General features: G+C 45.2%; 1 protein-coding gene across 2 annotated transcripts; it reads right to left on the bottom strand.

Moving 5' to 3' along the window:
- Positions 1-5840: 5840 nt before the first annotated feature.
- Positions 5841-9946, bottom strand: LOC117521696 (prothymosin alpha-B-like). 2 transcript variants are annotated; one of them, XM_034183030.1, is made up of 5 exons: positions 9899-9946; positions 7006-7071; positions 6814-6892; positions 6632-6729; positions 5841-6539 (listed from the first exon to the last, which is right to left on the bottom strand). In XM_034183030.1, exons 1-5 carry the CDS (start codon positions 9929-9931, stop codon positions 6498-6500), a joined length of 318 nt encoding a protein of 105 aa, XP_034038921.1. In that variant the 5' UTR covers positions 9932-9946; the 3' UTR covers positions 5841-6497. The 2 variants fall into 2 exon arrangements, with proteins under 2 accessions (XP_034038921.1, XP_034038920.1); XM_034183029.1 differs by lacking the exon at positions 9899-9946 and adding an exon at positions 8804-8969.
- Positions 9947-17479: the final 7533 nt, after the last annotated feature.

The following is a 17479-nucleotide window of genomic DNA, read 5'->3' as shown; positions in this document are numbered from 1 at the left end:
GTTTAGCTTATTACCTATTGCGGGGGGGGGGGGGGTCGTCACAAATATAACTCGTTTGAACAAATGATTCTCTACTCTGCCCACGATGCTACATGTTGCCACGGTCAGAAGAATAAAATTAACCATATTACTTTGTCGCTGTATACAGGCCTGCTGGCCCATACACTGAATTCTTAGGTGAATTTGGTGTGTTCATCTCTAACTTGTCAACTAGTGCAGATAACATTCTGATTATTGGTGACTTTAACGTTCATATAAATAAGCATTCTGATCCTCTCTGCAAATCATTTATGGAAATTGTGGATGTATTAGGATTTCAGCAATGCATTCAGGACTCGACGCACATTAGTGGAAATACCCTGGATTTGGTTCTCGCATGTGGTATTACTGTCATGAATATTGACATCATGCCTTTTACATCAGTGGTCTCTGATCACTAACTTATTAAGTTTACAGTTTTGCTGCCGTGTTTAGTGGAACAACAACCTTATACATCATTACGGCGATGCATCAACTCCTCAACTAAAGACTGAACTCGAAGCTAGACTGCCTGATGTCTTAGCTTCACATTTGACAAATACCCACTCAATAGACAGACTTGTGGATAGTTTAAACTCAGTGCACAAAACTACACTCGACATGATTACGCCACCTTTATTAAAACCACGCCCCCCAAAACACAGTCACCCTGGACCTATTACTCTGATTTGATCAACAAAAACAAGCATAACTCAAAGTTCTTGTTCGACACGTTGGCAACACTTATTCATGGACAACCACCTGTAGTTCGTTCTCCTTTTATAGCACAAGATTTCCTGGATTACTTTGTGAAGAAAATAGAAGACGTTAGGTTGAACATATCCCAGCATGCCTTAACCCAGCCACTACACCCTGCTATTGATGTGGGCGCCACTACTGAGGTATTACCTGGATTTACAGAATTTGATAGTATCTCACTAGACATGCTGACGAAACTCGTAACGTCAACAAAAGCACAACCTGTTTATTTGATCCTATACCAACAAAACTGTTTAAGGACCTGTGGCCCACTCTTGGGTTGACTGTGCTGGAAATTATTAATCTTTCTTTAACATCTGGATCTGTTCCTAAATGTTTCAAATCTGCAGTGATTAAACCATTACTTAAGAAACCTAATCTTGACCCTAGTGTATTGAAAAACTATCAGCCGATATAAAATCTATTATTTATCTATTATTTTGAGAATTTTAGAGCAATTCTGGGAAAAGTTGTGTCACGGCAGCTCGTAGACTATCTTAGTGAGAATAATCTCTTTGAGCCACTGCAGTCTGCTTTTAGAAAATATCATTCCACAGAGACGGCTCTCACTAAAGTGGTGAATGATCTTCTGCTTACAATGGATTCGGACAGCACTACGGTTCTGTTGTCTCATTAATCTTGGTGTGCATGTTGTGAATCTTGGTGTGTTTTGAATCTTGGTGTGTCTCATGAATTTTGGTGCATCTCATGAGTCTTTTTGTGTGTTGTATGAATCTTTCATGCATATTATGATTATTGGTATGTGTCTCATTAATCTTGCCATGTGCATTATAAATCTTGGTGTATTGTGAATCTTGGTGTGTGTCTCATGAACCTCATGAGTCTTTTTGTGTGTATTACCAACCTTGACGTCTGTATTATGAACCTTGATGTGTGTATTATGAATTTTGACATCTATCACATTCATGTTTGATATTTCAGCTCCAAAATACAAAGAAAGACAAACACCAACCCACCAGTGTTCTAACAGCACACGCATGTGCAGTTCTCTCGACCCAGACTTTCACACCTGCCTCCGTCGAGGAATGTAAATACAACCCCTGGCAAAAATTATGGAATCACCGGCCTCGGAGGATGTTCATTCAGTTGTTTAATTTTGTAGAAAAAAGCAGATCACAGACATGACACAAAACTAAGTCATTTCAAATGGCAACTTTCTGGCTTTAAGAAACACTATAAGAAATCAGGAAAAAAATTGTGGCAGTCAGTAACGGTTACTTTTTTAGACCAAGCAGAGGGAAAAAATATGGAATCACTCAATTCTGAGGAAAAAAATATGGAATCATGAAAAACAAAAGAACGCTCCAACACATCACTAGTATTTTGTTGCACCACCTCTGGCTTTTCTAACAGCTTGCAGTCTCTGAGGCATGGACTTAATGAGTGACAAACAGTACTCTTCATCAATCTGGCTCCAACTTTCTCTGATTGCTGTTGCCAGATCAGCTTTGCAGGTTGGAGCCTTGTCATGGACTATTTTCTTCAACTTCCACCAAAGATTTTCAATTGGATTAAGATCCGGACTATTTGCAGGCCATGACATTGACCCTATGTGTCTTTTTGCAAGGAATGTTTTCACAGTTTTTGCTCTATGGCAAGATGCATTATCATCTTGAAAATGATTTCATCATCCCCAAACATCCTTTCAATTGATGGGATAAGAAAAGTGTCCAAAATATCAACGTAAACTTGTGCATTTATTGATGATGTAATGACAGCCATCTCCCCAGTGCCTTTACCTGACATGCAGCCCCATATCATCAATGACTGTGGAAATTTACATGTTCTCTTCAGACAGTCATCTTTATAAATCTCATTGGAACGGCACCAAACAAAGTTCCAGCATCATCACCTTGCCCCAATGCAGATTTGAGATTCATCACTGAATATGACTTTCATCCAGTCATCCATAGTCCATGATTGCTTTTCCTTAGCCCATTGTAACCTTGTTTTTTTCTGTTTAGGTGTTAATGATGGCTTTCGTTTAGCTTTTCTGTATGTAAATCCCATTTCCTTTAGGCGGTTTCTTACAGTTCGGTCACAGACGTTGACTCCAGTTTCCTCCCATTCGTTCCTCATTTGTTTTGTTGTGCATTTTCGATTTTTGAGACATATTGCTTTAAGTTTTCTGTCTTGACGCTTTGATGTCTTCCTTGGTCTACCAGTATGTTTGCCTTTAACAACCTTCCCATGTTTCTATTTGGTCCAGAGTTTAGACGCATCTGACTGTGAGCAACCAACATCTTTTGCAACATTGCGTGATGATTTACCCTCTTTTAAGAGTTTGATAATCCTCTCCTTTGTTTCAATTGACATCTCTTGTGTTGGAGCCATGATTCATGTCAGTCCACTTGGTGCAACAGCTCTCCAAGGTGTGATCACTCCTTTTTAGATGCAGACTAACGAGCAGATCTGATTTGATGCAGGTGTTAGTTTTGGGGATGAAAATTTACAGAGTGATTCCATAATTTATTCCTCAGAATTGAGTGATTCCATATTTTTTCCCTCTGCTTGGTCTAAAAAAGTAACCGTTACTGACTGCCACAATTATTTTTCCTGATTTCTTATAGTGTTTCTTAAAGCCAGAAAGTTGCCATTTGAAATGACTTTAGTTTTGTGTCATGTCTGTGATCTGCTTTTTTCTACAAAATTAAACAACTGAATGAACATCCTCCGAGGCCAGTGATTCCATAATTTTTGCCAGGGGTTTGTAAAAAGTTAAAATTTGCATGTGCACGCTGTATTTACAGCACAATATTTTCGGGTTGTGGAAATGTTGATTTATGTGGCAAGGTCCACAATTCTCCACAGGACACCGGCTCCCCACGTGGGTCACATCCACTCCCTTTACTGCATTTAATGAATCTGGAAAATGTCTTTTTATCGGAATGCAGATCAAGAAAACAGCAGTAGAAGTTGGATTTCCTCCTTTGTAACTTAGAAAATGGTTTTCATCCTAATTTCTGCATTTCACATCATGGATTAAAATGTATTTTTCCAAATTCATCTTCAGAAAGTGAACCATTTTTAAGTCAAAGAGAAGTAACAGAACAAACCTGGAGGTGCCTTGATTTTCACTTTGTGCAAATGTGCAGACATAAAAAAGGACTACATTTTGAGTTACAAATTAGATTTTTTTTTTTTTTTTTTTGCTTGTTTTTGTGCTTCTGAATCTGGCCATCCCTTCCTAAAGGGCACCACAGAGTGACACCCAAACCTGATGTCTCAGCAGTATCGTGACCTCTCAGATCACTTTCTCTTCATAGTTTTTGCATTTAATTTCTTTGAAATGCAGCAAAACACTTAAATATGGAGAATACTTTTGAACTTTTGGATAAATGCAACAGCTTCAAGCAGTTATCAAAGTTGTGTGCGGTTTTCAGATTCGGGGTGATCTCCAGGTTCCCTTCCTGAGGTGGACCAGTTCAAGTACTGCACAGAACATATGTGATCCATCATGTGGAAGTCACAGTCTATTTAAAAAATAAAAAATGAAACCAAATCAGTCATGAGCGGCAGTGGACACTCATTTCAAGTTTGTGTGTGTGTGTGTGTGTGTGTGTGTGTGTGTGTGTGTGCGCGAGGAGACACTCGTTTTTCTCCCAGCAGCTGAAGTTTTTTTTTTTTTTTCGATTTTATTGATAACAACACTCATAATTAATCGTGCACAAAGCTGATCCTGGAGCAGAGATGGTTATTGACAGGCTGTGTTTCTGACTCGTGGCTGCAGGTGCACAGAAACCTTCTTGGAGCTGCAGATTTTACCGTAACTACATCAAACTTAACAGTTATCACGTAAACTAAGTCATCAGAACACAACATCACACTTATGTCAACTTTGGAATGAATCTGTGCCTCAGTTCTTAACGTTAGCGGCTACATTCCATTGACGCGCACGCTGGGACGCTTCGAGTTGCGACGTCATTTTTTGGAAACACCCGAGTACTCACGAGTACTTGGTTTTCGGACGTCTCCGTAGCTGTTTGCTACAAATGCCGTATACTTTGAAACCGGTCACGGAAGTGCACAAAGCAATCCAGGTAGATCATCGGATGGTCACAAACAGCCTAAATCTAAATTATGATTTTGATGCGACATGTCCTTTAAATCTGGTAACAGGATGACAGCAATTACTGTTTTGAGTTATTGTGTCAACAATCAGGATTGAACCTGTGCTGGTGAGGTTCCTGCTGTCCAGTCTACTGATAAAAAGTTTAAAAAAAATAGTAAAAAAAAAAAAAAAAAAAAAAAAAAAAACGGGTCATAAAACAAAATACGTGAAAAAAAAGACAAAAATCAACTGGTCAACACTGAGGAGCAGGTTTGACCAGAAGCAGCTACGGCATGACAGGAGGACTTGTACCCGAGTCCAACTGTTAGACAGCAGGTGAGTTCATGAACACGTGTCAGAACAGGTGGTGGGCCAGTTGGAGCAAAGACGCATGGAGCAGGTCTTAGACAATCTCATGATGGTCAAGTCCTTGTACGCACCAAAGCCGAGTGCTGAACACCGGTAAGGCTTCTCAGTCAGAACGAACCCAGAAGTGAAAAAGCAGGAAACGCCTGCAGTCAACCTCATGTCCCTGTTCCAGAATAGGAACCAGGGAATAAAGCAGTTCAGCGTATAGACCTGCAGGGGCGCTGTGGAGTACTTTTAACATTCCTGTCTGAGTTTTTGGCCCTGCAGCCTGTAGCTGACATGACTGAACAGAGATGAGATCCTCCTCCGCGCGATCAGGCTCCGGCATGTTTGATTGGACCAAAGAAACACCTGGATACTGTGCCCTCAGTCAAAAACATCACAAAGAACAGTGTACAGTCAGGAGCAAAAGCATTTGGACAGATTTTTGCATCATTTCATACATTCAAATAAAGATGATGCAGAGAGACCACTTGGACTGAAGATATGGCTGTTAATGGGACTTTAATTTGTTTTGTGCTTTGACTCTTGGGAAGGCCCTGGTTTTAATGAGCTCACCTGTGATCAAACTGCCGTTAGAGCGCCCCCTGTCGCAGAGGAAAGAAGGAGCAGAAATACCAAATACAACTCACAAAATAAAGTCCGGTTTATTGTCAAACAACAAACTCCGCACATACATCAAAACAGGCCGTCGTAAAACAAAAAGTCGCTGACAAAAAACAAAATAAAGGAAAGAAAAGAAAAGAGGCTCTTTTCTTTGGCCTTAACCCTCCCATACAAACAAACTAGTTATGGTACAGCTAAAGTACATACATTAAATTTACTGGAATGCTCTGAGTTCAACGGCTTAAGAATTTTAAAAATTTTTTTTTTTCCTCAATCATCTGTTGATATCATAACATGGTCAACCAAGTAAAATCTTTCTTAGAGAAGCACCGATTTGATCTGACGAGAGAAACTGACCCCCCCCCCCCAACAATATGTACAAAAATATAAAATGTAAATAAAAATACAAACAAATTCTCCATTTGTGGTGTTTTGTTGTTGAGTCGGATTCTGCGTCACTGTGGCGGATTCCTCTAGAAAATTTGTCGCAGTCAAGGGGAGAGTGTGCGGACATGAATGTTGAACTCTACTTGCTAATGACCATGCTGGATTTTTATTATTATTATTTTTCTTTTCTTAAATCAGTCCTCCAGCCCCTCCACCTTTGACAGAAAAAGGTCAGAGGTGAAGAATCAGGAAGTGGTTCAGCAGGATGGCGCGGAGGGGAAACGCATCAATTGTCGTCAGTTTTCTGCTTCTTTGTCTGGAGCTCCTCCTGAAAGGAGACAAGAAGAACCGCAATTAGTTAGCATGCCTGCTCACACTCGCATCCAAAGAGGCAGGAGGGGGTCAGAGGTCATGCCTCACCTCCTCATCATCTTCCTCGTGGTCGCTGCCGCCGGCCCGCTTCTGGCCGCTTACGACTTCGTCCTCATCATCCTCATCCTCATCCTCTTCATCTTCACCTGCAGGGGAAGGAAGGAGGACAGTGAGCTCAAGTTAGCTCAAGGCGCCGCAACCATAAAACAAACAAATCCACTCGCAGGCACCTTCGCCATCCTCCTCCTCTTCCTCCTCTTCCTCTTCATCCACCTCATCCTCATCTAGCTCGGGCCCATTCTCCTCGTTCTGGGAACGGCAGGGAAAAAAAAAAAAAAAAAAAAAAAAAAAAAAACTTAGGCTCCACCATGAACAAATCCACATTAAAGGGGCTGGAAACCGTGCACGGTGGCGTGAGGTACCTTTCCGTTGGTGGCAGCATCTTTGCCATTTTCTGCCTCCTCCACAGTCTTCTTCTCTTTTAGGCCCTGATGAAAATGACAGACAAACCAAGAATCTTTAAACAAGAATCCAGTTAAAGTTACCTGTTCTGAGCAGTGGCCTATTTCCACAACCCCATTGCATGCTGGGAGCTGTCTTCCTATTTAAAACACCATATTGGACTCCGCAGGACTCCCCCCCCCCCCCCCCCCATCTCAAGCGAGGTGTAATCTGATACTTTGATGTAGCCCCCAGGGCACTCTGGGTATTGTAGTCTTCCACAGGCTGGCGTCGCTGCCATGTCACGAGACACGCCCGGGAGAAGGACTGCAATACCCAGGATGCACCGCTCCGTTTAAAACATAGGAGGGCAGGAGGAGGATAACGAGGCGGCGGCGAGCGCGACGCACGCTGCTGGCCGCGCGTACAAACGGAAAGGACAATAGAAGACAACACATGGCAGGCGGCACCGAACCCGAAAACAAAACCCGCAACGAAACGCAACTTTCGGCTTTTTTTTTGTCGCTCATACGCACGCGCTATAAATAGCGCTCCGTGCTCTCGTGTCGTCGACTGTTCCTTTTATCCCCACAGCACGCGCACACATACACAGTTGCTGATTGATTGCTTTACGTAATCTTATTGCTTAAAATCCATTAAGCTCTTTAGCAGAAGACGACCGCGCGGCGGCGCGCCGCTGTCCGGTTGCGCGTAAAAAGGCGCTTGTGCGTAAAAACGCTCCACAACTATAAATAGTGTCTGAACACGCACCCCTGGACTGTGAACGTTAAGCCGAGGCCCCAACTTTTCTCCGGGCACCTCCTCCATATGGTCATTTCTTCTAATCACACAATTATTCATCTCCGCGACGCGCGCGCGCTGCTCCATTATCTCAACCTTTCCTCCGCGAGCCCCCCCCCCACAAAAGCGAGGGGCTATTAAACTTTTACCAAATCCCATCCAAAGTCCAACCAAACCACGAGCGACACTTCACAAAAAGAGGGGAAAAAAGAAACGGCGTAAATAAAGAGGAAGAGGAACAGACGGTGACGCACCGCACGCGCATTTACAGCAGCGCGCCGTGTTCCAAAAGAAAGAAAAACTTTCCCCCGAGACAAACCCGCCGCCGCGGAGGATCCGGTCCGGCGAAAACAGCCCCGAGCCACCTGGACACTCGGTAAACAGACCGGATCGGACCGCGCGAGAGAAACGAATAACGCCTTAAAATGACGAACCCAAGCTGACATCCGTACGAATTACGCACCGCCTGCAGGTCGCCCATTCAAACGGACCGAGTCCACATCCAGACCGGGCTGGAAGGGCTCAGCGCCGGCAGCTGCTTAGCGCGCTATTAATACAACCAAATGCGTTTACACCCGCCGCGAAGCGGGATTTGGCTTCGAATTAATTCCGGTGCGTGCGCCCATAAAATGTGCGCTTCAGCGCGTCGATCCCGTCAGAATCCTGGCGGATAATGAGTCCCGGGATCCGGTGTGGAGCGCGTCGGAGCGATCGGCGTCCGTCCGGACCGAGCCGTTTGGATAAACAAAGAACCCGCGCAGACGGTTCCTCTCCGGACAATAACCTCCTGCGCGGTGCGTCTCCGGGACGCGGAGCCTGCACCTTATTACATTTATCCGCCACAAACAATTAGGAAAGAAAAAAGCTCCGGGTCCGCCACCAGGTCCGACCGAACCGCCGAACCAAAGCTTCTAAAAATGTGGGTTACGTCCCGGAAAAGCCGCTTGTGCGCGCGGAGCCGAGGCGGCGGCGGCTTACCTTGGCACTGTCCGAGCTGCACTCAACTTTTGTCTCTGTGTCTGCCATTGTTTGAGTTGAATAAAATAAAGGACGGCTGAAATGAAAGGTGGAATAAAGTAAATCCCTCCGATGGCTTCACTCTTTGATCGGAATTAAATTGTGCCAGTGGCCGCTGCCGGCCGAGGATTTAATATAGGCTGGTGGGCGGAGTCGAGCGGAGGTCGGCCGCCTGTGATTGGCTGAGGGCCGCTCAGAGGTGTTCTCTTCGAGCGTTGGAGTGGAACAATGGGTACAATTTCTAAACCCGAAGGCCACGCCCCCTCGCGTCCGTCTGATTCACCCCGCCACCGCGTCTGTCCTTTCTCTACAAAACCGGTAATTTAGCTCGATGAAACCGAACCAGACCGTAAAGGTCGGGGTTGACTGATGCGGTCCAACACCGTGATGCCGAGAAAAACCGGTTTGCACCGAACTACGCATTGAATATACCGAATATCACGATCTATAGGTGACGTCGTGTCATATTTTGATTGATTGATGCGCGTCTGGTCGAATCAGGCGGCGGCTTTGGCTCGCTGCTCCCGCCCACCGAGACTCCGGTGGGGAACAGGGGTAAAAGAGGCAAAATGTCGGCAGCCTGCGCAGTGCGCGTCACAGAGAAGCAGCTCGGGCTTCGTGGTCGTGATGTGAACTGAGAAAAGAGAAAAAACAGGAATGAAGAAGGTGAACGTCAAACATGGCGGCCGAGCGGCTGGCCCCGCCCCCTTTCCGTCCATCTTTGAAGCGGCTTTAATGTGCGCACTTCGCAAAATCTCACTATTTTTCTCACCGCGGCTCAAAAACCTCCCCGTCAAAGTGGGTGAACGCACAGTGTGCGTGGAGCCGCGCGCACAGGAAACCCTTTGTGACGTTTGTTGTTTGTTTTTCCCCTCAGTGAGTTCAAAGCCGCTGGCCTCGTTTTACCCGCCGCCATTGTTCGTTCTAAGAGTGGAGGAGGGGAGAAAAGACAAAAACATGCAAAAGTACCAGGAAAGAAAATGAAATCACTCTAATGTGCTCATGAAGTGACGCGCGCTCTGCGGGGCCACGAGGCCGGACACGCGCTTTGCTTACCGACGTTAGTGCACATGTCTTTAACCACAACATGAAGGACAAAGCGGCAAAAAGCGGCCGCCATTGCAGGCGGTGGGGGGAGGGGAGCTCGAAGAGTCCGCGCACAGCCGGCTCTGATGACGCACGCAGCCGCCGAACAAATACCGCCTCCCATTGGTCCGCTGAGTGGAATCAACGCTGCCGTGGCGTATGGCAGGTGCTGATTGGCTGCTGGAAACGTCCGTCAATTCGAGCAGGGTTCAGGCGGTGCGCTGCAAAGCCTGAACCCGGAACACGGATCAGGACCGCAGCAGCAGTTTTGATGTTTGGAGGCAGAGGCGCTACAATAGTACTGGGGCCTGGACATCAGGGGGAACCCGGACTAAAAATAAGCCGTTAGAGCACGAGCCTAAAAAAAAAAAAAAAAAAAAAGTTTAACAATACACACATACTTATGGAATCAGGATGAGAGGGTTTTGAAATAATGTTTAAAAGCAGCAGAAGGTGTTGTGGGTTTTAGCCAAGCAGTAAATTTTGCAAAACCTACCAGAAGAACAAAAGGTTGCAGTTCCTTAAATGGCCACTTGAGGCTTACACCAAAATAGCACACATTCTCATAGTAGCGCATGTTAAAATGTCCAACTTTAGAGCAGAATTAAATTAACATATTTACAGCCTGGTACAAAAAAATTGGTTTTGGTCTCTATAGATATTTTCCTCCTCCATGACAACTTTAAGTTTAGACCCCTGTAGAAACTGAAACTGACCATTTTTGCTGTTTTTACCCCATAACTCCAAAACATTCAGTCATAGATAGTCCAAACTATACCTTTTGGAATCTTTGTGATTTTTTTTTTTTTTTTTTTTTTTTGTAGGTCATCGTACACTGAGGCGGGATTGTAAGTGTTGTTTAGTCCCCTTAAGTGGTACCAAAAACCCGCTTGGCTCGCAGATTACCAGCTGCTTTACAACGGTCCATATTTCTTTATTGTAAATGGGTCAGGGTTTAATGTTTTCACAAAAAAGTCACAGTATTTGGAAAAATACTTCCACACCACAGCTTTGCACACTTCAAGGAGTCTTGCATAGTAAAAGATTTTAATGTGATCCAGATCAAGTTCAGGAATATTTATATATTTATTTGTATAGGATGCAGAACACAGTAAAAGTAAGAAAAGTGTTTATGGCTTTCATCATAATTGTAATAAATGAATTACTATTTATTTATTTACACCTACAACACCAGATGAGAAAAAGCTGGGGCAATATGGAAAATACAAATTAAACACACACACACACACACACACACACACACACACACACACACACACACACACACACACACACACACACACACACACACACACACACACACACACACACACACACACACACCTGTCACTGGATGACAATAATAAATTTATTTAATGATCGCAGCATTGAACTGCTATAAACTGTTCAGGCAGCTGTTTGGCACATGTAATGTATTTGAACCACTGAGATGCTTTAAAACTCATAATTTCATGAAGCTGTTGAAGTTTGATTAAGTTTTTTTGGATGTGTGCATCTTCTTGTTTGAATTTAGCCTGCAGGACTAGCTTTGTTTGTTTAAATTTGCATTTTACACACAGTGTTACCTTTTCTGACTTAGGGTAAATTCGTAGGAGAACCCCAACAGGCCAAGTAACTGTGAACCTTAGCTGATTTTTCCAAACACCATTTTGTAAAAGTCAGGAAAAGTCTTTTTTTTTTTTCAGTCCCACTTCGATGTCCTCATAGCTCCAGGCAGACAACTCTTTTTGATATCTCAAATTAATTATTTTCTGTGTGTGGCATTAACACTGTTAACACCTTTGTGCCATTTTATGTGCCACCATGACCGCCATACCTCTCTGTGCCAATCAGCAGGACACACTGCTGGCGTGTGCTCATCTGCCTGCTTAAATTCAGGCCAGACACAGAACATGTCAGCTGTTTCACATAAAATTAAAGATGCACTGCCATCTTTAATTTCTGCACTCTGGCTGATGCACCTCAACGTATTCATCAGTGCTCAAGTTGATCTCCAGGGGAATCCCTGGCATTAACAAGTAAACATATTTACATTATAACAAGGACAATGCAATTTGTGTGTGTGTGTGTGTGTGTGTGTGTATGTGGAAGGCTGGGAGTGGGGGGGGCATCAAGATGGTGGCTCACCATGAAGTTGGCCAGCCATCAGCAATGGATGATAGAATCATCCAGCTGTCCAGCCCTGCTGCTGACCTACTCCATGTCTCAAGTCTGTGAGCATGTGCCTTGTGTTGACATATCCTCCGCACCCCAAAACCACCTTGGGTCGACAGTGAAGATCAGAAAAAGGATAAACCAAAAAAAAAAAAAAAAAATCCAGTGAGCAACAGTTCTCTGAGCAAAAATGTTTTGGTGATGGCTGAGGTCAGAGAAGAATGGTTCAAGCTGAGAGAAAGACACCAGAAACTCAAATAACCACTCATACAACCATGTTTGCAGATGATCATCTCTAAACACACAACACATGGAACTCTGAAGCAGCAATGGATTACACCAGGTGCCACTTCCTGTCAGTAAAGTATACAGTAACATGTATCTGCCATAGCCAGGTGAAATGTGGGCATGTCCTTGACCTTCTTCAGCCACTGGGGTCCTCAACACTGAGGCACCTATGTGCTGATCGTGACCAGAGGAAAATCCCACATGGATCTAATATTGTAACTAATGCAAGTCATAGTCCTGATCTGAGTCTCCTTATATAACTGTTTATTTGACATGAAGTCATTCCAGCTATACTGACCCAGGATCCTCTGAAGAGAGCTGGTACCAAAGACATCCTGTAGTTCCCTTAGAGGTCACTGGTTACTGACCAAGTGTGAAAACAATATAGTAAGACAGGAAGCACCAGAACCCTAAAGACTCAGACCGTCGTTCTCCTGCAAAAATATAAGCATCACCAAACTCTGCTAACCTTTGACCTCATGACTCCATAAGTTCTTCCCAGGTGTCTCTTGATCTCAAAGGCCGAGGACCCAGAGACAGTAAAGTCACTGCTGAGATAAGTGAAAGTCTCTACCAGTTCAACACTTTGACCACATACAGATACACGTCTGATGGCCGAGTTCAGGAACTCACTGAAAGCCTGGATCAGCCACAAGAACTCTACCACTGGAGATGTCTAACATCCCGGCAGGAGATCAGCCTGACACAGCTGCTCAAAGTGTCTGACCCAACCTGACAGTACAGTAGAGTAATCTGTCAGGACTGAACCATCTCCAGTACAATCCCCAACAACTTTCAGGGTCAAGTAGTAAAAGAACTCTTACATTCCATTTGGACTGCCAGTTGTGTCCATGCCTGTAAGTACTCCAGCCAGATTCCATGCAGATTCTTAAGGTCTGGCCAGGTTTAGTGTTGGGCACTGAGCAGTAGAAGTCTGTGAGTCTTCAAGGGAGCCACAAGTCTGTGTTTAGAATTCACAAATAGGGCACTTCTATGGACCTACAGTTCTGATGAACTCGCCATCATTTTCCCACAAGAACATGGTCAGTCTCCTTTGAAGCACCATCTGTATGAGAACACCATGTCCAGAAGTGTGGCTCCAGATGTTGAAACCAGGATCCAGTAAGTCGTAGCTGGTGCATTCTTATTAAGTCAAAGAGCACTGAGCCATTTTCACCGTGGCTACCAGAGTCCTCATAGTGATCGCACAGAAATCACCCACAACCAAGAATGTATCACATCTGGAGGAGTGATGGTGTGAACAAAAATCTCCCTCTCAGAGACATCACTCTGGTCCATAAGTATTGGGACATTACTTTATCCCACTCCGCTTGTACACTAAAGTCCATAAGTATTGGGACATTACTTCACCCCACTCTGCTTGTACGCTAAAGTCCATAAGTATTGGGGCATTACTTCATCCCACTCTGCTTTGACATCCACTCAAGTCCATAAGTATTCGGACAGTGCCTTATCCCACTGTGCTTTGATATACACTCAGGTCCATATGTATTTCATTTGGATTAGATAGAATTTAATTAATCTCTTGGGAAGACTCCCTCAGGGAAACTGAGGTTCCAACAGCATTGTATAGCAGCACACAGAGTAAGAAGCACACAGAGTATCAAACATGAAAGTAAAAAACAATTAGCAAATATAAGATAAGATCAACTTTATTTATCCTGAAGGAAAGTATTTTGCCAGAGTACTGAAACAGTGACAGTATACAGTGAACAATGTATTTTTATAAAGACATTTGCACAAGATGTTTGACAATATTGCATTTTACTCTGAGTAACTGAATAACTCTGAATAACTCTGTTAATTATATAGTCATCCTGCAGAGGGGGGAGTAATTATACAGTCTGATTGCCACAGGTAGGAAAGAGCTCCTGTGGTGTTCTGTGGTGCACCTCGGTGGTCTCAGTCTGTGGCTGAAGGTGCTCTAATAGGACATCAGTGTGGCATGCAGGGGGGTGGAAGGTGTTGTCCAGGATGCTGAGCAGCTTCCTCAACATCCTCCTCTCTCACACCTCTACCACAGACTTTAACTCAAGCCCCAGGACAGAGCCACCTCTCCTGATGAGTTTGTTGAGTCTGTTCATGTCAGCTGCCTTCATCCTGCTGCTCCAGCACACTACAGCATAGAAGATGATGCTGGAGACCACAGAGTGATAAAACATCTGCAACATGTTTCTACAGACATTGAAAGATCTAAGCCTCCTGGGGAAGTACAGTCGGCTCTGACCTTTCTTATACACATCATCTCTGTTTACAGTCCAGTCCAATTTGTTGTCTATGTGGACACCCAGGTACTCCTAGTAGTCCACAATGTCCACCTCAGTTCCATTGATGGAAACTGGGCTTGGACAGGTCTTCCATCTTCTGAAGTCCACCACCAGCTCCTTCATCTTACATACATTGAGCTGCAGGTGGTTGAGTCCACACCACTTCACAAACCTGTCCACCACACTCCTGTACTCAGTCTCCTGGTCACTGCCGATGCAGCCCACAATGGCAGAGTCATCCGAGAACTTCTGTAGATGGCAGGACTGTGACCAGAACCTGAAGTCTGAGGTGTAGAGTGTGAACAGAAAGGGAGACAGGACCGTTCCCTTTTGTGCCCCCATGCTGCTCCTGATGGTGTTGGGCATAATGTTCAGAAGCTTCACATACTGTGGGTGGCCTGTGAGGTAGTTGGTAATCCAGGTCACCTCCACCTTCATGTCACATATCTTATTACTGAGTAAGTCAGGCCGGATGGTGTTGAACGCACTGGGAAAGTTGAAGAACATGATTCTCACAGTGCTTTTGCCTCCTCCAGGTGAGAGTTAGCACTGTTCAGCATGAAGATGATGGCACCCTCCAGTCCCCTGTGGGGCTGGGGGTCCAGCAATGATTCGACCACTGTGCGGAGGTGCCTCAGGACGAGCCTCTCAAGTGACTTCATCACGTGTTGTTAGGGCCACAGGTCTGTAGTCATTAACTGTGTTGGGGTTCTTCTTCTTGGGCATAGGGACCAGACATGAGGTTTTCCACCACTGAGGAACAACCATCTGGCTCATGCTCAAGTTGAAGATGTGCTGGAAAATCCCACACAGCTGGATATCACATCCCTTCAGCACTCCGGGGCTGAGGCCGTCAGGATCCGCAGCCTTTCCTGGACACAGGCGACTAAATTCTCTTCTCACATCCTCAGCAGTGATGGTGATGGGAGGCACTGAGGAGGATGAGAGAGTGGTGGAGGGAGTGGAGTGGGGGCAGGTTGGTGGAAGGAAGGGGGTGGTACTAATTGGGTTGTGATGTGAGTGCACAGGGGTGGGGGAGCACTGAGAGGAGCTGGAGGAAGGGTAGGCAGATCCATGTAGTCAGACCTTTTGACGAACAGGTTTAGTTTGTTGGCCTCTTGTAGATCTTATCTGGTCCATCTTCTTACCCTGACCAGTGATGGTTCTCATCCCCTTCCACACCTCCCTCATGTTGTTATGCTGGAGCTTACTCTCCAGCTTCCTCCTGTAACTGTCCTTCCCCTCTGCAATCTTCTCTCTCAGTTCAAGCTGCATCCTCTTCAGCTCCTCTCTGTCTCCACTCCAAAATGCAGCCTTCTTCCTGTTCAGTGTCACCTTGATGTCCTTGGTCATCCACGGTTTGTTATTGAGGTAAGGGCACACAGTCGTGGTTGAGATGATATTGTCTGTACAGAAGTTGATACAATTTATCCTGCATTCCGTAATGCTTTCAATGTCCCCCCCTGCGCATCACAGAGCACAGCCCAGTCGATCGCCTCAAAACATCCATGAAGACTGTCTTCAGCCTCCTGTGAACACCTCCGTACCACTCTGGTGATCATAGGTTGCCGCCGAACTGCAGGGATGTAAATTGGCTCTAGATGGTCCAGGTTATGGTCGGCTGTAGCGAGAGGGGGGTGGGGCCTGTGGCACTGTATGCTTCCTTGACATTAGCATACCGCAAGTCTATAGTCTTACTGTTTCTTGTTTTACAATCAACCAACTGCTTGAAAGTAGGAAGAGATGTTGAAAGGGTAACATGGTTAAATCCCCAGAGATGGCAATGGAAGCACTGGGGTGCAGTGTCTGTAGCCTTGCCGTCGCAGCGGTGATGATGTCACTGGCCCGCGATGCGTCTGCTGCCAGTGGAATGTAAACAATGAGGACAATAGTGTATGAAAACTCCCTCTGCAAATAATAAGAATGAAGACTCACTGCCAACAGTTCATTGTCTGGATTATATACACACTGTTGTGAAAGTGTCGTGACACGGACCCACAACAGGGGGCGTTAATGAAAGGACAATGGATAAGCCAAAAGTAACAATTTAATGTTGTGAATCGCACAATGACGTACAGACAATAACAATATGGTGGAATGTCAATTATACACCAGGTGACGTGTGGGCAGGCTCGACGATAGAAGACGCCTGGCGAGAGAAGAGCCGGATCCCACACAGCTTCCACCACCAACGGAGCTGAAGAACACAGGAGCCGCCAAGCCCTGCGCCCCAGGTGGCCGCTGTCTTCAGCAGTCAGACCCGGTACGTACATGCTTGACATGGGTCTCAGGATCCGGAGAAAAGATGAGTATATCGTCTAGATATATGAAGACAAACCGATGCAGGAAGTCCTGCAAGACGTCATTAACCAATGCTTGGAACGTCGCGGGCGCATTGGTGAGGCCGAACGGCATGACCAGGTACTCAAAGTGACCTAACGGGGTGTTAAATGCCGTCTTCCACTCGTCTCCCTCCCGGATCCGAACCAGGTGATAAGCATTCCTAAGATCCAATTTCGTGAAAATTTGGGCTCCATGCAGGGGCGTGAACACTGAATCCAACAGAGGTAATGGGTATCGGTTGCGAACCGTGATCTCGTTCAGCCCTCTGTAATCAATGCATGGACGGAGTCCGCCATCCTTCTTGTCCACAAAAAAGAAACCAGCACCCATCGGGGAGGTGGAGTTCCGGATCAACCCGGCAGCTAACGAGTCCCGGATGTAGGTCTCCATTGATTCACGTTCCGGACGTGAGAGGTTGTACAGCCTGCTGGACAGGTACTCAGCGCCCGGTATCAAA

This window comes from Thalassophryne amazonica, chromosome 12, assembly GCF_902500255.1.
Source record: "Thalassophryne amazonica chromosome 12, fThaAma1.1, whole genome shotgun sequence".
NCBI classification, from domain to species: Eukaryota; Metazoa; Chordata; class Actinopteri; order Batrachoidiformes; family Batrachoididae; genus Thalassophryne; species Thalassophryne amazonica.
Note: the sequence above shows the minus strand (reverse complement) of the source record. Positions and strands in the feature narration are given on the sequence as shown.